The sequence below is a fragment of the Haliotis rubra genome, unplaced genomic scaffold (assembly GCF_003918875.1).
Source record: "Haliotis rubra isolate DU_JTF1 unplaced genomic scaffold, ASM391887v1 Scf418, whole genome shotgun sequence".
In the NCBI taxonomy this organism is placed as follows: domain Eukaryota; kingdom Metazoa; phylum Mollusca; class Gastropoda; order Lepetellida; family Haliotidae; genus Haliotis; species Haliotis rubra.
In genome coordinates, this window is record NW_025767100.1 from 461,261 (window position 1) to 485,346 (window position 24,086).

At 40.8% G+C, this 24,086-nt stretch overlaps 1 protein-coding gene across 1 annotated transcript; it reads left to right on the top strand.

Annotated features, from left to right (window-relative positions):
- The first annotated feature begins 107 nt into the window (after positions 1-107).
- Positions 108-23,143, top strand: LOC124288434 (cytochrome P450 716B1-like). Its single transcript, XM_046724953.1, has 12 exons — positions 108-242; positions 2,623-3,017; positions 3,607-3,684; positions 7,527-7,611; positions 9,871-9,906; positions 17,105-17,241; positions 17,635-17,714; positions 19,299-19,505; positions 20,115-20,225; positions 20,743-20,870; positions 21,555-21,642; positions 22,226-23,143. The coding sequence occupies exons 2-12, from the start codon at positions 2,819-2,821 to the stop codon at positions 22,355-22,357; spliced, it is 1,281 nt and encodes a 426-aa protein (XP_046580909.1). The 5' UTR covers positions 108-242; positions 2,623-2,818; the 3' UTR covers positions 22,358-23,143.
- Positions 23,144-24,086: the final 943 nt, after the last annotated feature.

The following is a 24,086-nucleotide window of genomic DNA, read 5'->3' on the forward strand; positions in this document are numbered from 1 at the left end:
TTGTTCAATAGCCAATCAGTGATTCTGTACTTGACCGTTCATCTGAAATAGCCAATCATATGTTGTCTTAGATACAATGGCACGATCGTTTTTGTTTATTGCGGAAATGGATGCGGATGAGTGGCCATGGATTGTTTCAGGCGACAGGTTACGCTAGCTAACCCTCCCAAGGGTGTAAGCTGAGGGATATGCCGATCAACGGTGGTGACTGTGGGAGCCGTGCGATTTGTAACCAACGACAGGTAATAGTTTTGAGAAAATGTCGATTTGGAAACAAATTTATTTCATCATGAATATTAGCTGAGCTGGAAACATGAATTAGCTAAGCTAGAAACTCGCCGATAAAAATAACATTTGACATTTCATCATAATCAGCTTAACATTCCTATTATCACTGTCATCATGTGGTGGGCAGATTAGTTTGACATTTTGAGTTTGCCACCTCGACAAATTAATCTTCAGCTATATGAATAACAAGTGAAGTTTTAGCTTGATAGTTGCATGATGTAGATGATTTCAGTTTTCACAATCGCTGCATCTAGTGTTGAGATATTTCATTTGACTTTGTAAAGTTATTCATGAACGTTGGGTATTGCCGTCAGACTGATACTTCGCTAGCTGTATGTCATATGTGTACTCGAGGAAGTAATGTAAGGTTTGTGAGTGGAAAGAAAAATTCTGCTGAGTCATAATCTCTTTCCATGCATGCCATACTTATTCCAGTTTTCATAGGGTGTTGTATTGACAGGTATACACGTTAATGTAGAAGACATTCATTCCCCAAGCAGCCAGCTGAGAGGGCCAAGCCCTTACCCAGATAGCATTCAGATGTTGGCCCAACGTTGGCAATGGTTTTGCCAACGGTGGGCCAACGTCCGAATGCTATCTGGGTAGCGTTTAAATATGATAAGAAATATTTAATTTCAGTTATACAACTGTGATAAGGTATAATTATTAAAATGTGTTACATTTTTTATCCTTCCCTTTTGTAAGATTTGCAGACTTTTCCAGTGTTATAGCTAAAACGGCACCACAGCAGAATGGCACCAAAATCGTTTGGCGAAAACGGCACCATATTGGCGAAAACGGTTACTGATTTCTGAGCTAAAACGGCACCATATATAAAACACAGTATGATGTTGACTTTTATGTTTTAGTTCGTTTCATTATAACATTAGCAAGCTTATATCAACATATATAAAACACAGTATGACGATAACAAAAGCACTGTCAACATAACACATAACACATGTTCTTATACAACGGTGTGAATCTACGTCAAAGTCCATATTTGGCCGGATGCTTATATATCCCATGAATGTCTTTTCATGAATTGCAGCAATTCACTAAACGATTGGTCCGTGGATAATCGCACATCTTGACAGTAGTTGTGACAGAGACAGGTCACCATCCTTGAACAAACTCCAAAGTTCAAATACCTCCTCCTGCCTAGCTGTTGATGATTTGCGGATGTATGCCTTCAGCCTTCCTTCTTGTATAAGCCTTGTCTGAAGGGGTAGGAGGCTGGGCTCACGATGGAGCTCTGAGATGAGCCTGTAGAGCCCTAGTGACTGTTCTCCCACCTTGTTATTAATATATAACAATTACACAATTACACAGGTCGATTAATACACTACTCAATTACAGGCCGATTAACACACTGCTCAATTAAAGGCCAATTAACAATCTACTAAATTATTGTGACTGTCAATTATTAAACAAAGACGATAAATACCTCCACTCTCACTCGGATTGCTGTCAACTGGCCTGGTTGGGGTGGATGGCCATGGCAGTGTTTCCCCTCTTCAAATGAAGCCCCGAACTGAATAACAGATGCAGGACACGTGGTCGTCTTGTTCCTGACACTGCAGCGCCAGTACGTTCGAGCAGTTGTTGATTTCTAAACTGATTGTTGATTCTACAAGACGATTATCGGCTATGGGATTCACTTTACAATCACTGTCGACAGAGTAGACACATTCATTATCTAAACATACTGGAATCCGATTATCAGCTAACACAAACTTTCCAATCACTGTCGGCAGAGTAGACGCATTCCAAAATTCTGTATTCAGATTATCTAATGACAAATAAGATTTTCCCAATGATTAAGATTTTATTTGGTGCCGTTTTCGCCATAAGATTTGTAGCCGTTTTCGCCAAGTCGAGGTTCCGTTATGTCCAAATGGTGCCATTTTCGCCAGGTGACGTTTTAGTCTGAACCCACTTTTCCACTGTAGCATTCACGTGATTTAAAACATGTTCGGAAAATACATTCTTCATAATATTTATGGTCATCTTAGGAAAATGTACTTGCCCACTGATCAGTCCTAATTTGTTTCTGCATGTGCAAGTAATCACCATGATCACATTCCTGTTTATGGCCTGTTGCTAATCATCTCAATGCATTATCATGTGTTTTATAATGTGTTATTGCCTACTTGTTGCACTTGATATATATGAGGGTAGTGGGGTAAGTCTCTCACCAAAGACCAGGGTTGATTCCCCACATGGGTACAATATGTGAAGCCCATTTCTGATGTCCCCCACCACAATATTGCTAAAAGCGTAACGCTAACCTAACCACTCACTTAATATGTGTCAGAAGGCCAGTACATTTAGTCTGTTTCAGTTGCATTGATTCCCGAGAGATCAGCTGAACAGATCATATGATACCATGAATGTGAGGCCTTGAGGTTGTTCATCTTCTGCTGGATATATCAAGTACTGTGATAGTCTCGACGCAGGCATTTGCATGTTAGCAGTCAACTGTCAATATCTTTGATTTACACAAATATCTGCCAGACATTTATAGACAATGGCAACCAGCCCAACTGCTCCAGGGTCTGTAGGTTGGCCTTTGCTTGGAGATAAGTCGTACGAATTCTACAAAAACCCAAGAGATTTTCTAGAGAAGTACATGACTCAAAACAAGTCCAGGGTGTTTTCTCTTCGCTTCCTGAACAAGCCAACAGTGTTCGTGTGTTCCAACAGCGGAGTGGAGAAAGTGCTGGCAGGTACTGTGCAAAACATGCTTCATTGTAGAAACTATTGACATCACTTATCAATATACTGAAAATATTGACATCACTTATCAATATACTGAAAATATTGACATCACTTATCAATATACTGAAAATAACTGGGGGATAGTGAAAGTAAATGATACGAGGATAGTGACATCACTACCAAAAGTGAATGATACGAGGGATAGTGACATCACTTCTGAAATTAAATGATATGAGGGATAGTGACTACTTCACTTCAGAAATGAAGAAATGGATTCAGTGTTTATTGTAAATGGAATTTCACAGCTGACTTAGCTTCACTCATAGCAGGAACAACAAACATGGTGAAGAGGAAGAGACTTGAATAATTAGTCGTACATGAATGCATCAAAATACAGTGTTAAATAATCTAAATTTAAGAAAATAGGAACTTAAACATGTTTATAATGGTCTCAGATTTGAATAAAATAATATAATGATTTTCTTCTCAATTTGTCCTGATGGGACGCTTAGTCTGGAGAAGGTGAATCCCATACTGCTGATGTTTAGCCTTGTGTGTCATCCATCCTCGTGTCATTACGACTGTTCTGTATTGCAGATGGCGGAGAGCACCTGGAGCTTGGATACAAGGCGTTCATGGGGCAGATATTTGGGGACAATATCTTGTTTACCAATGGTAAGTACTATTAAAGTAGCAGATTGGATAAACATGATTTTTCAGTCCTCTGCTAATTGTTGCTGGCTTCAGTGTTGGGGTTGCCATGGTTATGGTTTAGGGATGGATCATGGAACATTGACTCTACTTACGATAATGAAACATTGTTTGATGGGCATTTCTTACAAGATGACTGATGACAGAGAAGACACAGTGTATGGATAACATCTTCCTAATTCAGTAGGGTAGTACTGAGAACTTGTGTCTTTAGTACAAAACATGGAGAGGGTCTTTTCTGAACTTTCATTAGGAGAAAATCTATAGTCAGAATTGATGGATTTTTTGGACAAAAACCCCAACTAACTCATATGCATGTCCTATGATTACTCTTTATCAACAAGGGGCGGTGGGGTAGCCCAGTGGTTAAAGTGTTTGCTCATCACGTCGAAGACCCGGGTTCATTTCCCCACATGGGTACAGTACACTCGCAAACCATAGCGGGGCAGTGGGGTAGCCTAGTGGTTAATGTGTTCGCTCCTCACGGGTTCGATTTCCCATTTGGGGACTATGTGTGAAGCCCATTTCTGGTGTTCCCCGCCGTGATATTGCTGGAATACTGCTAAAAGTGGTGTAAAACCCAACTCACTCCCTCACTCACTTTATCAACAAAACATTAAGAGTTAATCATTGTAATTTGTATACTTTTTTATCAGGACCAAGATGAGTACAATTCCTGTGCATATCACCCTATTGTTTAACTCATTTTGACGTCACTCAGTTATATTTGCTGGGTCGGTGAAGACGGGAGATTTAAGTCAAACTTAGGGAAAGAGAAACTGATTTATTGTATTGAGTCAGTGATTTGTGATGTCAAAATGAGTAAGTCTGTCACGACAGCTGTGAAGAGGAAATCAATGTTATCAAAGCTATTTATTCTTGTGACTGATCTCTCATTGAACATTCCGCTAACTATGCTAATATAGGTTACTCTATATATAGCATGTTATTGACAAATATGTGGAGAAAAATGTACAATACATTCTGAGTTGTGCCTGGTTGTACTGTGTTGTATTGAGTTAACTTAAATTAAGTTAAACTGTCTGTTGTATTGAGTTACATAGTTTTATTTTATTTTGTTGTTCTGGGTTGTATTAAGTTGTACAGAGTTATGTTATGTTGTACAGATATATATTAAGTTGCAAGTTGAACTGTGTTGTAATTTGTTGTACTGAGTATCAGTAATCTAGATGAAATACCACCTTAAATCATATGAAGGTAACAGATAATGCTACAAAGCAAGACTCCAAGTATATTATTGTTATTTAAGAAATACAGTTCGCTCGCAAGCAAGCGTCCTCGTGCTTTAACTATAATAGTTCAGGGCGAAAGTATGCTTTATTACACTCTACATGGTGGTAGAGCGAACTGTATTTCTTTTTTAAGATGCCAAATTTAATACTTTCTAAAGATAATTACGATTAATCTAAGGCAGAAAACAAACGACGGTGTCTGTGACATAAAATTAAGAATCCTCGCACAGGGCTTACTGACGCGCTGTTCTATTGACGTGTCTGCCCCCTACGTTAAAACGAACGTTTCCAGAATAACAAATGATAAACAGTTTGATGACGGTTTATGTTCGGGTAAAATATCTTCTCTATATTATTTTAATTACATCTGTGATTAACGTAGACCATATGGGGTAATATGATCAGTACATCCAGATGAAGCTGACTAGTCAAAGCGACATTCCACGTTAGCATTGTGGGAATGTAAACATTGCCAATGTTACCGTGTCGCTGTAAAATTGTGAGTGAAACTGCGACATTTTATCCGTTGGAATACATAAACGTAATGTTTCCACCAGTGATGTTAGCTGAGTGAAGCAACTGCAAACCAAGTTTACTGTAGGAGGCTGTATGAGGCGACTGACAACTGACATGACGTCGGTTACATTGTGACGTAATGCAAAAAGTGTTCGATTACGAGGGGGCAGACTAGAATGGCACAGTGACGCCAGTACATGGTGACGTAATGCAAAAAGTGCACATTATCGTCTGATAAAGTACTGTCAGCGCCTTTGATCTTTCACCGAAGCATCTCAGAATGATAATTTCATTTACCATTATTTATACATACATTTCAGTAAATTCAATTGATTCAGTGAAACAGATCACGCCCACTGGCATTGAAAGCCATTTTTGTTGTAGTTTGATATATATATCTAACATTCATATTTTCGTGATCAAAATACCTGATAACAAAGGTGATTTGTTAAAGTGATCAAAATAACTGATAACAAAGGTGATTTGTTAAAGTGATCAAAAGAACTGATAACAAAGGTGATTTGTTAAAGTGATATAACAAAGGTGATTTGTTAAAGTGATCAAAATACCTGATAACAAAGGTGATTTGTTAAAGTGATGATTTGTAAAAAAATACTGATAACAAAGGTGATTTGTTAAAGTGATCAAAATAACTGATAACAAAGGTGACAAAGGTGATAACAAAGGTTTGTTAAAAAATAACTGATAACAAAGGTGATCAAAATAACTGATAACAAAGGTGATTTGATTTGTTAAAGTGATCAAAATAACTGATAACAAAGGTGATTTGTTGATAAAAGTGATCAAAATAACTGATAACAAAGGTGATTTGTAAAAGTGATCAAAATAACTGATAACAAAGGTGATTTGTTAAAGTGATCAAAATAACTGATAACAAAGGTGATTTGTAAAAGTGATCAAAATAACTGATAACAAAGGTGATTTGTTAAAGTGATCAAAATAACTGATAACAAAGGTGATTCGTAAAAGTGATCAAAATAACTGATAACAAAGGTGATTTGGTGATCAAAATATATAAAACATCCATCAATAACCGTCAGCTGTCACAAAGTGTTTTCCTATGGTTACTGGTTATATACTTAAAATAGTAAAAGCTGCAACTTAACTTCTGTTTTACTGGAATATAGCATTCCTGTTATATTGATAGTTTCAGATACAATTTCTTCATTGCACAAAAATTCTTAGGGGTTATATAACTGGAAATTTTCTAACTGAATCACCTGCAAATCTGGTAGAAAATCTGTCAGAGCAGGCTACTGATCGCAATTTCAAGCTTAGTTTATGAGAAAATACATGGAGGAATCATAATTCCTGCAAAACATGGCTTATATCATGTAATGATGTCAAGTAAAACATGGCTTATATCATGTAATGATGTCAAGCAAAACCTTATACATGTAATGATGTCAAGCAAAACAATTATACATGTATGTTCACAAAAAACTTATACATGTAATGATGTCAACAAAACACATGATGTCAAGCAAAACATGGCTTATACATGTAATGATGTCAAACAAATTTCTTAAATCAAGCAAAACATGGCTTACACATGTAATGATGTCAAGCAAAACAGTATCTACAATTTTTAATTCAAACTGTCATGTATAGTTGTATCACTCTGGTTATATATGGCAAAGTTCATGTTTTTGTTGAAATATTTTTTCACCTGTTTATTTCTTTGAATTTTGCTGAAGGGATATGATTTAGTTCCAAAATACGGCATTGCCCAGATGGGGCTGTGCATTATGCTTGTATGTGCACTATTCTCAAGAAAATACATTTTGACAAATCTGGAACAGTTACCTTGGTTTGGATGTTCTGTATAGCTGTAATGTCAGTACAAATTCTAATATGTTTTATGTGTAAACCACTGCAATAGCATTATGCACTCATATTTTTGTAATATTCAGCATTATGATGTCTAATGTAAAAACATCAGTGATGTTAAGATGTAAGGATGTGGCATGATTCTGTGTTACCATGGTTACTGTTATCTACGTTCTTTTGCCTCAGGTGCGGAGGCGCAGGTGTTACGGCACTCTCTGAGTCAGCTGTTTACAGAAGACAGTGTCCGCACCTACCACCAGACCATTGACAGGTACTGAGTGAGGCTCCGTGTTAACTGACATCCGTTACTGGACACATGCAGAGTTGTGTCCCTTTACCATGTTTTTTCCTGTTTTGACCAATGTATGGATTGTGGGTTTCTTCTACTTTCATCTGACATGAAATTGTAGCTGACAACTGATAGCGATTAAATTGTTAAAATAATTTTTTTCTTAATTCATATGAATAATATGCCAATCTGTGAAAAACAGTACACAAGGACTATTTTCATATCATTGCTAAAGAGATAGTAATTTTTAGCTTTGTTGAAGATTTGTATTGACATTGTTGCTGTTTTATGCCATAGTCAGCAATACAACACCCATATTAGAATGACTGGTAAATAAATAGTTCCGATCAAGACAAACCAGAGGCTGATGTAATGAGCATGTTCATAAGCTGTCAAGTCTCACACTGTCAATCAAGTCTTGGCTCATTTTGGTTTTGGATATACCTTCATTCATGTATGAGTCATGCATTGACAAAATACCTCCCTCACGAAACATTGTGAGAGTTTTTGTGTATTTGACAAAATACCTCCCTCACGAAACATTGTGAGAGTTTTGTGTATTTGACAAAATACCTCCTTCACGAAACATTGTGAGAGTTTTTGTGTATTTGACAAAATACCTCCCTCACGAAACATTGTGAGAGTTTTTGTGTATTTGACAATGGATCCTAAAAAATACATTGTATATTTGACAAAACACCATCTTGTGAGTCCTTGTGTATTTAATAACACATTCCCAAGAGTTATGATGTATTTACCCAACACCAACCAGTCATTATGTATTTGATGACATCTGTCAGTATGTAATCAGGAAACATTGTGTTTCATAGCAATTCAGGGGAATACTACATCCCTAGCTCTCATACCATTTCTGATATTATAATAAGCGGTGGGCTAGCTGGCTAAGACGCCAGGCTAAAGATCCAGCGAGGTTGAGGTGTCGGGATCGAGCCCACCTGTGACCGGTGTAAAAGAGTTTTTGTGTGACAGACTCTTTCAGTGTTGTCACAACCCCTAGTGTACAGTACACAACCCTGTGCACTTAAAAGAACCCACAAATCCGTTGGTATTTGACCAGATGGTGGCCACATGAATATGTGCAAACACCTAGTTGCGGGTACAGAAACGTGCAGTCTATGGACAAAGTACTGTGACTATGTATCCCAATCCACACAGCTGTGAATGGGTACCTCGTTAGGATGAGAAAGCCACAATAACCAACCAGTCAGTGGCTGCAATAGTTGTATATCTCCCAGGGGAGTTGAGATTGATAATGCGATGTGCTGTTCAGATTGACATCCAATGATCGAGGGAAAAATACCAGCGCCTTGAGCATGCACTAGTGCGTGGATATGTGCGCTATATAAATATCCTATAAATAATATTCTGTTAAGACAGTTTATCCTACTTCATGTAAGAATGTCCATCTCTGATTGGTTCACGTGATCTTTGAACAAATTGCACGGCCATACACCGCCCAAGTGGGATATAAATCTTTCCGCGTGAGAATATATTCCTTTATACCCCACCCCATTGAAAAAGCATGCATCCACAGCAGTCAGTGAACCGTGAGCCAGTGGTTTTGATCGACTAGTCGGTACGATGTTAGTAAAAGATATGATTGAATTTCAGTTTGTTTTAAGGTTAGGTTTACATAATGAGAGATTTAAACATTCGGTAAGATAAATTCGTTGTAGCATTATGATTTGAGGTATACAGGGTTCTATGTGTCCCTCATTAGGTTTCATCAACCTCGCCTCCAGATCGGTGGATAAAACCTAACGAGGGATGCATAAAACCCTGTATAACCCTCATCCCAATGCTACAACTTATAGTGTGACCTGGTTGGTTGTCATGGTAACAGATATGGATTCTTGCTCATGTTGTCAACCGCTTGTTTGGCAAGCCAGTTCTTGGTTATTGGCAAGCCATCGTGATGTAGCCACAAATACATTCAGTCGCAGAAGGAACTAAATAAAGTTAGTTCATTTTTAATAACACATTAACAATAAACATAATGACAAAGCAAAAGGTAAGTTTATTTAGGTAAGGCATACTTGTGTTTATATAGCTGTTGTCATGGTTATGGTGAATGGTGTAATAAATATTACCACCGGAAATGTTTGGTAGAATCTAAGAGGATACAGCTCATCAAGACATCAGTACAAATAAGCTTGACATGAATACACAGAACTGATATCATGATCGTGACACTGACAATGTGAATCTTTTCATCAACAGGGTTCTCAACAAAAAACTTGCCAGTATGGACACCAGGTAAATACTTTATAGTGTTCAGTCTTGGAGCTCCAAGACCCCTACCTCCCCAGAACAAAATGGGTGACCCCCTTAAAATCATCATATCACACCCCTAGCCATAAATTATGAACGGTCCCTAATAAACAAACAAAATACCAGTTCAGGTGATGAAGAGAATTCATACATTACTTATTTTTCCTTATCCTGACTAATGCTCCTTTTGCTTGTCTTCTTCTTCTTGCGAACATAGTGGAACACTTGTATCTCCCTAATTGAAGCTCCCTTCAATGTAAAATCACTAATTAGTACTCACCACGAGTTACCTCCCTTCCACAAGCGCGGGAACGAGGGCGCCACCTCTACCCATGTGCCTCACTCTCTCCTTCTTCGCCCAGTGAGCTGGACGTGAGAGCGCCTGTGTCTCCCGACACACTATATCCTTTGATTATATTTAGTTAGTTACCTCATATAGACATCTATAGAGGTTTAGCTAGTATCCTTCAACAATTATATATTGATATTTAGTCGTGTTTCTACTGTTTATTCACGGGGCCGTGTTGTTTCAGTGGATTACGTTGATAAAAATTCTGTACTGTTGCACATTACGTTTTATTCTGCTGCTGATCGCATTTAATATGCCCTAGCTGTACTGCGCCATGTTTCATTTTATTCGCGTTGCAGTTGCGGTACTAATTTATCCAATTCTGCCTTTAATAAATAATTACTTACTGCGTTTGAGGCAGCAGCAGATAGAGTCGCGTATGCAGAGTCTAGCCATGACTGGTACACCTAAACCCCTCGCCAGTCTACTGCTGTTGGTCGACCCCCTCCCGTCTGGTGTTCCGCTAGAGTGGTGGTGGAAGGCGTGGGGCGTAGTCCGCCCGCCTCAAGCGTCCTGCTTCCCCAGACATCCCATCGTCGCGCCGAAGACTAGAGGGTTTTCTACTGCATCTCAACAGCGACCTCTGAGGGGAAATCAGCGAAGTCTACTTGAACTTTCTCAGCGAGAGATTGTTCCGTCGCGATTTGGGCCTGTATGATGATCAGCCGATCATCATACCTGATGTACGTCAAAGAATGACCGATGTCGGCAACAGTGATGTCAGCGCGAGATCAACATGCAGCCTGATGTGTGGCAGCGCTGATATTCTATGATCTTCCTGAGGGTCTGTGCTACCAACACTCCAGCGCCAGACTTACGCACCCCAGGGCAGCGTCGACCTCTGAGGGGAAATCAGCGAAGTCTACTAGGACTTTCTCAACCGAGATTGTTCCAGCCGCTGAACTGGGCCTCTACGATGATCAGCCGATCATCATCCCGGCGTCGACGCCACAAGAAGCGACCGGAGACAGCACAGTGACATCAGCAGAGATCGCCATGCAGCCTGATGTCTCTACACTGGCGTCCAGGCGACTTCCCTGAGGGCCCGCCGCTAACATCGCAGAGAGGGCACCGACTACGCCGTCGCCAGACCATCCCAGATGAACTGTGCGGCAAATCATGATCATGATGGGCCGGCCACTACAGACTGGAGAAGCAGCCAGCCCAAGGCCTGAGCAGCCGGCGAAGGTTCCAAGCATGAGCGACACCCCAGAGGCACCCCCGATCAGCGTAGCAGCCACGGCAAGCCACCTTCGGCGAAGGAAGTCGCGAGACCTCGGCGAAGGCCTTCGAAGAAGCGGGATAGATCATCACCTTCCTCGGCTTCATCCTTAGATGCGGACTCAGACCACCAGACCTCACGGAAGCCTTCAGCGAAGGTCAAGTCGCCGTTCCCCAGGACGGGGCGGAGGAAGCTTAGCGAAGAGCCGGCGAAGGACACCTGACTCACACAAGAGCTTCGGCGAAGCTATCAACATTCTCCTCACAGGTCTCCGAAGGTCAACCCATAGGCGCCAGATCACCAAGGCGATCTCCTCGGCGTTCACAGCGCCCTCTCCTCGTACATCACCATGCGCCCGATCGCCTCACAGGTCACCACACAAGTCTGCGCACAAGTCTACAGTCAGGTCTCCCCGGCGTCACCCGACATAGAGATAGAAATACACAGTCCACCATCAGAAGAGCATCAACTCTCATCAGCGTGCTGGGATAGAAGATGATGGAGGCATCATTTTTCTCAGGCGGCTGAGATACGATATTGGATGGTAAACAACCTAGATCTCTCTTCACCTTCCAAGAGTGGCAACTCAGCAGACATACCTGATAAAGGAAGGCGATGCAGGCGCCATCACCTTACCTCCGATCGATTTCGATTGCTGCGGTGCCACAGAATGTGGACACAGCCTACCATAAAGCCATAAAAGTTCAAGCGCCAGAGGTATGTTCTTGGCCTTAATAGATCTAGAGCGATCAATGAGATTCTTATCACCAGATTTAAGTGACCACGACTTACTGAAGATGATAGGATGATCTACTCGGCTCTACTTATGCAGAACCAGCAAGAACCACACCCTGTATGAAGCTAGCGGCTCATATATTGATCGGACTCTAGACGCTTCGCTAAGGAAGTCCCAGGCCACCTCCGCGAAGAGCTAGAGCCTCACCAGTTACAAGGGGCGTCAGCGGAGGTAGCGCTTCACCCGACCCACATATTGCTGAGTGCGGCGTAAAACTAAACTCACTCACTCACTCACTCCTGTTGAACACAGAGGTGGATTCGAAGCAAGCTCATATATATATATACTGATGGGGCTCTGACTTCGATACCTTAGCGAAGGTCGCGAAGGCTAAGTGGCTACAAGTCTGCTTCACACAGAAAATCTAGAATGGATGCTTCGAGAGCTTAGCGAAGTCTCTCGGCGTCCACCGAGGAAATCTCCTCCAAGGTCTCCATATATTAGCCACTTTCGTCATATATAGCTACTCGTCAGTCCGTTCAAGACATCGCATAAGTTGTCTATCAACTGTATGCCATATGCCGATCTATAAACTGCGAAGACAATTGCACAGGCTATTTACAACACAGAGCGTCAGCTGTATTAATTAGTCAGCGGCGTTTCATAGATCTTCACAGGAATCAACCTTTCCGTTATAGATTGCTAGAATATGCAATCCCGGACTACGATCACGATTATCTACATGCGTGACCATTACAGCACATCTGCGAACAATTCAATATCGAAATTGAACAGCAGCCTTGTTACAGCGAAAGTATAACTCATAATCGTCAGCGTTTCTGAGAAGAAATATGTACAACAAGTTCAGCTTTAATTCTACAATTATGGCGATACATTCATGTATACAGTCTACAAGCTGACAACTTACAGAGTTTATTGTACCTTTATATAAGGAAGTCGAGATTATATTCAAAACTGAAGTTACTTTCCACGACAGCCAGGAAAATAACCTACCCAGCATTAATATTACAGATCGAGGTATTTACGGCGGAGGTTTCGGCGTTTACCTTTAACCCTCGAAACACGTGGTCACTTTCGGGTAACCGGGGAAGCTTCACGGTGAAGACCGACGATTATGCTAATATCAGCGGCGGCAAGATTTTATACAAGGTTTTTCCTGCTACACACGGTGACATCACTGGCGGGTATTCTACAGAATCAAAATGCCTTGTTCTGATTGGACGCGTTGGACAACGACCCTCACATGAAGGTCGATCTTAGTTCACAGTTCAAGACTTACGTTACAAGTGACAACTATATATCAGTGAGCGAGCAAGCCTCCTTACAGTCCAGTTAATCTGAACCTTCATGATTGGGCTGCTTTCTTCAGATTAGAGACCTCCCTGTCAAGTTAGGGCGAGGGCACACGGCAGTCAGGCGATTTTACATAAAAAGTTCAGCGAGGACAGACACACCTGGTTGTGCACCTACATCGTCAAAGGACTTATGGCGAATAACCTAGAGCGGACGGGATACAAGTGGATCTAAATCCACAGCGTCTCAGACTACAGCTGAATTTCATCATTAAGCTACTAACACAACTAGATGGTTAGTAAACCTACTTAAGCTTTCTGATTGGAGAATTAAAGCGGAAGTTTCACCCTCCAACTTGGGGATCTGAATATAGTGCTCCAACACCTCACAAGTGAGGTTTATAAACACGCCTGGATGACATACTTGGACTCCATGATACGATGATTCTATCACGATGGCCAGCAAGAGCACTGTAAATTTATCTCCACCGAACCAAACAGGAGGAAAAATGCAAAAGATTATTTCCTCTATCATCAACTTACGCCAGAATGAAGTCTCACGTACTATATCTCCGTTTGGATCAGAACTGTCATACTCACGTGCATACAAGGCGGATGGACCCAATCCGACCCTCCATGAGCCTTTAATACTCATGATATTAGAGCGCTAACTTCTACAATTGATCTACACAAATGTTATTTGAAATAATGGAGGGTTTATTTCTGGAGATCCGATATGGTGGTTGCCAACCATTATCTGAGAGATATCACCACCGAGGACGTCTCAGGTATCCACCAATTTGATCCCATGGTCCTCGCACAACAGTTGACAGTTCCTCGGAGAAGATAAGTCAATCTTACAGATTTCTACTTATCTTATAACAGTACTAAATAGCTACATGCTATATATAATTTGCTTAAGTTCCTTTTATCATCACAGTACTATGATTATTACATCATACAATATATAAGTTAACAACTCTACAGAGTTTGTTATTATATATTTACCTTAAGTTAATCATATCTTAAGAGTAGTACTATGGTTACATGATAAATGCATTAGCTAAACAAACTCTACAGAGTTTTTGGCTATTATATCGTAGCTTAAGTTAATTATATCTTAAGCATAGTACTATACTCATATTGTAAAAAATATATTAGCTAACAAACTCTCACGGAGTTTTGCTATTATATAGGTAGCTTAAGCTTATTCATATCTTAAGCTCAGTACTATGTTTATATCATATAAGTATATTAGCTAACAAACTCTAAAGAGTTTTTTGCTATTTGGCTTAAGTGTCATCATATCTTAAGCAATATGGTTACATTATAACATGTATTAGCTAACAAACTCTACGGAGTTTTTGCTATTATATATGTAACTTAAGCTTATTCATATCTTAAGCGCAGTACTATGTTTATATCATATAGGTATATTAGCTATCAAAAATCTAAAAGAGGTTTTTGCTATTATATATTTGGCTTAAGTTTCATCATATTTTAAGCTTTATGGTTACATTATAACATGTATTAGCTAACAAACTCTACAGAGTTTTTGCTATTATATATGTAGCTTAAGGTTTCCTTCACAAGCTCAATACTAGGTTTATATCATATAAGTATTTTAGCTAACAAACTCTAAAGGGTTTTTTGCTATTATACAATTAGCTTAAGTTTCATCATATCTTAAGCAGTATGGTTACATTATAAAATGTATTAGCTAACAAAACTCCCACGGAGTTTTGCTATTATATATATAGCTTAAGTTTAATCATATCTTAAGCTCAGTACTATGTTTATAACATAAAAGTATATTAGTTAATAAACTCTAAGGAGTTTTTTGCTTAATACATTTAGCTTAAGTCTAATCTTATCTTAAGCTTAGTACTATGGTTACATTATAAATCTATTAGCTAATAAACTCTACAGAGTTTTTGGCTATTGTATATGTAGCTTAAGTTAATTATATCTTAAGCACAGTACTATACTCATATTGTAAAAATATATTAGCTAACAAACTCTACAGAGTTTTGCTATTATATATGTAGCTAAAGCTTATTCATATCTTAAGCTCAGCATTATATCTATATCATATAAGTATATTAACTAACAAACTCTAAAGAGTTTTGCTATTATATAATTAGCTTAAGTTTAATCATATCTTAAGCTTAGTACTATGTTTATATATCTTTAAGTATTTTAGCTAACAAACTCTAAGGAGTTTATACTAGCATATTAACAAGCTTAAGTCTATTAGTCTTAAGCATTGTATTAATGTTATATATACTTTATCATAATAAGTACATTGTAATAACCTTTATATGGCAGCTGATAAGTTTGCAGCAGGAATTCATCAGTTCAGTGCCTTTATGAAGTTCCCATAGGGTTATTACAATCATCACAGTTCAAATCACTAATTATTAAAATCCAAAGTATTATATATTCCCACCTCCTTTGCCGTAGAGGATTCTACAAGCAAAAGAGCATGAGTCAGGATAAGGAAAAATATGTAATTTTTAGAGTAAAATTGATATTTTATACTTATCCTGACTCATGAGGTAAGCTTCCCTCCCATCCTCCCCACATAACACTTTGGATTTCCCTGTAAATTCAAATGTTGGGCTCAGTATATGAGGAGAGAGTGAGGCACATGGGTAGAGGTGGCGCCCTCGTTCCCGCGCTTGTGGAAGGGAGGTAACTCGTGGTGAGTACTAATTAGTGATTTTACATTGAAGGGAGCTTCAATTAGGGAGATACAAGTGTTCCACTATGTTCGCAAGAAGAAGAAGACAAGCAAAAAGAGCATGAGTCAGGATAAGTATAAAATATCAATTTTACTCTAAAAATTACATGTTTGTAAACACATCTGTCAGTTAAACTCCATACATGGTTGTAAAGTTCCCGACATTGTTGGGAGCTGTCACTGGGCCACAATCTGGCTGTTGCTGTGAGGGGTTACCTGTAGCTTTAAAAGGGGAGATAACTCCCCTTACTACACTTGGAGTGTGTGGCCCAGTTGTGTAAGTCATCCTAATTCACTGTCATGCCAGCAGCCTTTGACCATGGGCTGAATCATTTTGTCACCTAGGGACCGTTCATAATTTATGGCTAGGGGAGGTGATGATGATTTTTATGGAGAAGCATGTACAATGTGAATGACCCCCCCCCCTAAAATTTATGTACCAAATAGGTACCCCATGTGTGATACATCAATGCCCCCCTCCCCTTCCCATCTCTAAGCATGATTTTAAGCATATTTTTATGTACAAAATTGGTGACTCCCCAAAGCACGTGTGTACAAAATTGCTGACCCCCTGGCACCAACAACCAAAACCCCCCACCCCCACACCACCCCACACCCCGGAGTTTAAGACCAACTGGTAGCCTAGTGGTTAAAGCCGAAAACCCAGGTTCAATTCCCCTCATGGGTACAATGTGTGAAGTCTATTTCTTGTGTCCCCTGCCGTGATATTGCGGGAATATAAGCATCACTCACTCACTTATGACCAACTCACTAACACAAACAGTCCCGCCACAATGATGATGTCACACTATCCTTGCAGCCGTCCCAAGTGCCTGTATGCATTCTTCAAACAGCTGGTCACGGAGATCTGCCTCAGCCTCTTTCTGGGACTGGATTTCCAGGATTCAAAGGAAGTCAGTGACACCATCGTATCCATGACAACCACTCACTGGCATGGTGGGTTCGCTATCATTACACTATTACATAAGCATAATGTTTCCAGTCCTTTCTTGGAAAATTCCTGTTTCAGTAATTGAAAATATCATGTGTTGGTTTACAAGTCTGATAAGTGTGTTTGAAATATCTATGCATAATTTATATATACATGTATTTTATTTGCCTGTCCACTAATTTTGAATTCTACCTATAACTGTTATTATGACTGATCTGTTACATAAAGGTAAATAAGGGTGGTGAGGTAGGCAGGTGGTGTAGTGTTGGTTCATCACGCTGAGGGTACAGGTTCAGTTCCCCACAAGGTTGTGTCTTGGTTATCTCCGCACGGATGTTGTTCACAACAAGAACTATAAAATATAATTGTTTTTAAAACGTTTGGTTTTCTGTTTACAGGAATCATCTCTGTGCCCCTACCTCTGAAGATCCCTGGAAGAGGTGGGGCTTCAACCTACAGTAAGGCTCTGGATGCTAAGGTGAGCCCCTCACACTCAGGTTGTAGTAGAATCATACCTGCCCCCCGATGGGTATCTCCTCAGTAGGGCTCTGGATGATAAGGTGAGCCCCTGACACTCAGGTTGTAGTAGAATCATACCTGCCCCAGGATGGGTATCTCCTCAGTAGGGCTCTGGATGCTAAGGTGAGCCCCTCACACTCAGGTTGTAGTAGAATCATACCTGCCCCCCGATGGGTATCTCCTCAGTAAGGCTCTGGTTGATAAGGTGAGCCCCTCACACTCAGGTTGTAGTAGAATCATACCTGCCCCCCGATGGGTATCTCCTCAGTAAGGCTCTGGTTGATAAGGTGAGCCCCTCACACTCAGGTTGTAGTAGAATCATACCTGTCCCCCGATGGGTATCTCCTCAGTAAGGCTCTGGTTGCTAAGGTGAGCCCCTCACACTCAGGTTGTAGTAGAATCATACCTGTCCCCCGATGGGTATCTCCTCAGTAGGGCTCTGGATGCTAAGGTGAGCCCCTCACACTCAGGTTGTAGTAGAATCATACCTGCCCCCCGATGGGTATCTCCTCAGTAGGGCTCTGGATGCTAAGGTGAGCCCCTGACACTCAGGTTGTAGTAGGATCATACCTGCCCCAGGATGGGTATCTCCTCAGTAAGGCTCTGGATGCTAAGGTGAGCCCCTGACACTCAGGTTGTAGTAGGATCATACCTGCCCCCCGATGGGTATCTCCTCAGTAAGGCTCTGGTTGATAAGGTGAGCCCCTCACACTCAGGTTGTAGTAGAGTCATACCTGCCCCCCGATGGGTATCTCCTCAGTAAGGCTCTGGATGCTAAGGTGAGCCCCTCTCATTTAGGTTGTAGTAGAATCATACCTGCCCCCGATGGGTATCTCCTCAGCAAGGCTCTGGATGCTAAGGTGAGCTCCTCACACTCAGGTTGTAGTAGAATCATACCTGCCCCCGATGGGTATCTCCTCAGTAAGGCTCTGGATGCTAAGGTGAGCCCCTCACACTCAGGTTGTAGTAGAATCATACCTGCCCCCCGATGGGTATCTCCTCAGTAAGGCTCTGGATGCTAAGGTGAGCCCCTCACACTCAGGTTGTAGTAGAATCATACCTGCCCCCTGATGGGTATCTCCTCAGTAAGGCTCTGGATGCTAAGGTGAGCCCCTCACACTCAGGTTGTAGTAGAATCATACCTGTACCCCGATGGGTATCTCCTCAGTAAGGCTCTGGATGCTAAGGTGAGCCCCTCACACTCAGGTTGTAGTAGAATCATACCTGCCCCCTGATGGGTATCTCCTCAGTAAGGCTCTGGATGCTAAGGTGAGCCCCTCACACTCAGGTTGTAGTAGAATCATACCTGTACCCCGATGGGTATCTCCTCAGTAAGGCTCTGGTTGATAAGGTGACTGCCTCTCCTTAGCCTTAATAGCTAGAACCACCCTTGTAAAGGTGGGGTATCTCCTCAGTGAGGCTGGCAGATGAGATATATGTCTCATTGATTCCCAGAAATACGAGGAATGAAGTTCTAGTACAACAACTAGTACCTTTTCACTCTTTAGAGGCTTTGTATATATTTGTTTTTCTATCAATGCAGAAAAAACTGCTAGAAGTCATCAAGGAAAGACGAGTGAAGACCGACAAGAGCTTCCCGCAACACATGTCCACCATTGCTCAAGACCCAGCAGTACATGATGACACCTTCATCAACAACCATCTCCTGCTTTTCACGTCTGCTCTCGTCCCGAAGGCGCTGGCCTCCATCTTGACCTCCTTTGCTGTGGAGGTTGGGCAGAAGGACAAGGTACACAACTACCCATTGATGTTTTATGCAGACAATGTCTACATTCCTTTAACTGTTACAGATAAGCAATCATAGGGACAATGTACACTGTGACAGGAGAGTTGATTACTTGGAGGTCAAGGTCAAGGTCATATTTCACAAAAGCTTGGACTTACTCTTGGAGGAACCCTGTTAGTTGGAGCTGACAAACAGGTTTGAGTGGTCAGACTCGCTGACTTTGTTGATGCATCATAGTCCGTGTCCATAGATCTATGCTCATGATATCAGTCACTGGTTGTCCGTTCAGACTGTTGTATTTATTTTACAAACTGATGTCGTGTAGTTGGGATATTATTATTATTATATGACAAACAAAGCAAACTTTGGTTTGAAATGCAGAAACCTGACACCAGAAATCAGGACATCCGGAGATGAAAACTCACATGGTCTGTGACCGACTTGATGTAATGGATGATAATCTGGAAATCATAGTTACTTTACAGATTGTTAAGGAAGACAATAATATAATAAACAGAAGGATTGCTGTTTGTTATTATTATTCAGAGGTTATTGATGACTAAACAATACAAGGTTTATTATTATCTTTTACATGACCTTGACCTTTGGCAGCTATCCTGGCAGACGGAATGCCTATCCAATCCTGACTTCATGGACGCTATGTTTCTGGAGGTTCAACGTCTCTACCCTGCTTTTCTTGGAGGACGCCGTATTGTCACGCAAGTCAGTCTCCATTCCTGTATAAAATCATCTCAATGAAACTTGTTCAAACATCCTTTGAAATTAAGGAAGTCAATGAATTTGCAGCCTATATTAAAAAGTTTATGTCAAGTTTTATGTATTTAGTATTATAACATGATATCACATGTTATCCTGATGTAACAATCCAATGACAATGGTTATCTCTGATATCAAAAGACAATAGGGTGAGATTGTCATGTCTTTTCAACTTTTGATATCAAATGTAAATTTACGTTTTTTAATTAATTGTGAGGATTGATATCTCTTAAACCTGTTCATAAGAAGGTGTGCGATGCGAGTTATGGCCCTTGTTTATCCTGACCTTGTGCCCGAGATTATCTGGCCCATGAGATTTAAAAATAACATGGGAGTTTGGAGGAGAATTAGCTTCTTCCTATATGTCCAGGCCTGTGAGTGTGATTGAGTTATTGCCCTTTGTGCTTGTGTCTAAGTGTATTAACAATGATGTTGATGCTGCCGTTGTTGATGCTGTCGGCAGGACTATGAGATTGATGGGTACTTGGTCCCCAAGGATCATGCTGTGGTGTTTATGACCTTTGCTGCTCACCGAGACCCAGCTGTATTTGAATCTCCGGAAGAATTCCTTCCCGAGCGGTGGACAAACTGGTGAGAATCTGATGCCTTCATTACCACATAAGTTGTCATCAGGTCATCCTGTCTTTTGTTCAACTCACTCACTCACTCTACCTGTTGTTTTGTATGTTCTAAATGTTGCATGTGTTCTACCTGTTGTCCTGTATGTTCTATGCATTCTACCTGTAATTCTGTATGTTCTAAATGATGCATGTGTTCTACTTGTAATTCTGTATGTTCTAAATGTTGCATGTGTTCTACCTGTTGTCCTGTATGTTCTAAATGTTCTCTGCATTCTACCTGTAGTTCTGTATGTTCTAAAGGTTCCATGTGTTCTACCTGTAGTTCTGTATGTTCTAAATGTTGCATGTGTTTTACCTGTTGTCCTGTATGTTCTATGCATTCTACCTGTAGTTCTGTATGTTCTAAATGATGCATGTGTTCTACCTGTAGTTCTGTATGTTCTCAATGTTCCATGCATTCTACCTGTAGTTCTGTATGTTCTAAATGTTCCATGCATTCTACCTGTTGTTCTGTATGTTCTCAATGTTCCATGTGTTCTACCTGTAGTTCTGTATGTTCTCAATGTTCCATGCATTCTACCTGTAGTTCTGTATGTTCTATGCATTCTACCTGTAGTTCTGTATGTTCTAAATGATGCATGTGTTCTACCTGTAGTTCTGTATGTTCTCAATGTTCCATGCATTCTACCTGTAGTTCTGCTGACATGAAGAGCAAGCTGTTCTGCTTCGGGGCTGGCCCCCGGGGATGTCTGGGTCAGAGACTAGTCTGGGACATCATCAAGGTAAGAACCATCCGGGCCGTTCTGGTTTATCCAGTGTATCTGTCAGGATTTGATAAATACCCAGCACCTGCTCACGTTATACACTCACCATCAGAGTAGTGTGGTGTTAGTGTTCTCCCAGGATCCAACAAGGGCAGGGCAACAGAATTTGAAAAGCGGCACCCATATTGCAATGAGGGCATGCACTGACAGATTTCTAAGTATAATGTTAAGTTATTCAATGATTCTTCAACTGTGAGTTCAAGTCTCACAGAACACAGTTATTTCACTGAACTTCAACATGAAATAGAAACTAAAAACCACCAAGTGTTAATATCAATTATTGTATTAAAAGAAAGGCAGGGCAGCAAATAGATGGGACAGGGCACTACATAAAATGGGTAGGGTGCTGAGCCCTGCTAAAAGTGTCCAGGGGAAACACTAGGTGTAAATGAGGATGCTGTTCAAATACACACTGTAGGCTGGAATAAGAACAACTTCAACCATTGATCAAAGATGCTTCCATCTGCTGTAGTTGTTTTGTTAAAAGTTAGAGAATAAATATTTTAACAATCACTCACCATAATTATCTACACTGTTTCAGTCCACCATTAACAAGATAATGGGAGCTTATCAATGGTGTCTCCAAGACAACCAGGAATGGTCACAGAAATGGCTGCCAGTTTCAGGTCCAAAAGGAGAGATTCTTGCCACATTCACCAAGCGAGACCAATGACCACCATATTCACCTAGATCTTATGAGTGCTATTTTCCACAAGAGATTTTATGTCATTTTTATTGGATGTTTTTCTCTCAAGGTTTTTATTTTTATCTCAATGTCACAACTATTGTTATCTCATTCCCCCTTTTTAGCTGGGAAATCTGAAGTCAGTTTGTGTTAGTAATGAAGTCAGAAATGCCATTCATGAAGTCAACTATGGACTCATGAATAGGGTCCACACCAAGATCTGTCTCCACTCCCGAGATCTGGCTCCACTTCTCACATCTGAGCTAAGACTCCACATCGGAGATATGACTCCACATCAGAGATCTGCTACACTCTAGAGATCTGCTACACATCAGAGATCTGCTACACATCAGAGATATGACTCCACATCAGAGATGTGCTACACATCAGAGATATGACTCCACATCAGAGATCTGCTACACATCAGAGATATGACTCCACATCAGAGATCTGCTACACATCAGAGATAGAGACCACATCTGAAATCTGACAGCCATGCTGCTAGAGCTGATATTGATCTGAGTGCTATGGTTGGCCATCTGTGATATGGACAGTGGCACACTTCTCACCTCCAAATCCAGTTACTTGACTGGGGCTGCCATGTCACTCCAGATTGTGTGCAGGTCTTCAGAGTACATGTTTATATAAGTTGTATGCTTCTCTCGAGGGTTATATGGTCTGATGCACGCCTGCTACAATGAGGCGTACATCAGACTGTATAACCCGAAGGAGAAGCATACAATGTATTTATCTTACCGTCATGTTAAATGTACAAAATATCAATTTTTAAACTTATCCTATCTCATGACTTTCACCTCTCTCTCTTGCTTCGACTTTTAGTGGAACGACTGTAAACTTTTTTCCATAGGCCCCCTTGTCCATTCGCTCATGCACTCCATGCTGCTCTCCTTAATTAGCTTCCTAGTTCCTAATAAAGCTTGCAGCATGCTCCACTAATTGCCCACGTGACTACCTTGAATGATTATTCTCTTTCTTGTCGCACGACTGTGTGGACATGCTGTATATTAGTGACATTATTTCACCCTACCATCATGGGGAAGACTGATAATCAGTCAAGGAAAAGGAAAGTTTGTGCTCAATGCAAGACAAATTATTCGTCCCTCGTCTTGCAGTGACTGTATTGGACAATGTAACTGGAACAAACAATGTGGCAAGTGTAATTCACTAAAAGATGAGGATTTTAAGGCCTACCTTCATGTTTGCTCCCGGAGAATCGCCGATAGGGACAGGAAATCAACAGAATCTGATCCCACTCCTGCCAAGCGTATCAAGTTACAGTGACAGAAAATCGTACCTTCACGAAAGAGAGCTACGTCTGTGGTTCAAGAGGATTTTATGGACGCTTCATCAGATTCTTACTCATCTGAGGAAGTTCGGCACCTATTAGGTACGCATCAATCACCTCCTTCCATAGTGTCAGATCACTCGCGGGTGGTTGTGATCGATAATTCTTTGTGCCTGTCCCATCTACACTACCAGGGGACCTTAGATCGACACTATCATCATCCAGATCATCGGTACATATCCCCTCGACTGTCTCAACCGCATTCAACCAGCCAACTGTCTCCCTACAGTTCATTGAACCAGACGGAGCTGGCTACAACAGCGTCGCTGGGGGACGTTCATCATTAATCAACACTTCAGGTTTTGTCACCTAATCGCAGATCCAGATCGCCACATCATTCTAGATCACCAC

Coding starts and splice junctions, on each gene's coding strand:
- LOC124288434 (XM_046724953.1), top strand. CDS start 2,819: ATGGCAACCAGCCCAACTGCTCCAGGGTCTGTAGGTTGGCCTTTGCTT. Junction 17,242..17,634: donor GACAACCACTCACTGGCATG/GTGGGTTCGCTA, acceptor TTCTGTTTACAG/GAATCATCTCTGTGCCCCTA. Junction 20,871..21,554: donor CCCGAGCGGTGGACAAACTG/GTGAGAATCTGA, acceptor TTCTACCTGTAG/TTCTGCTGACATGAAGAGCA.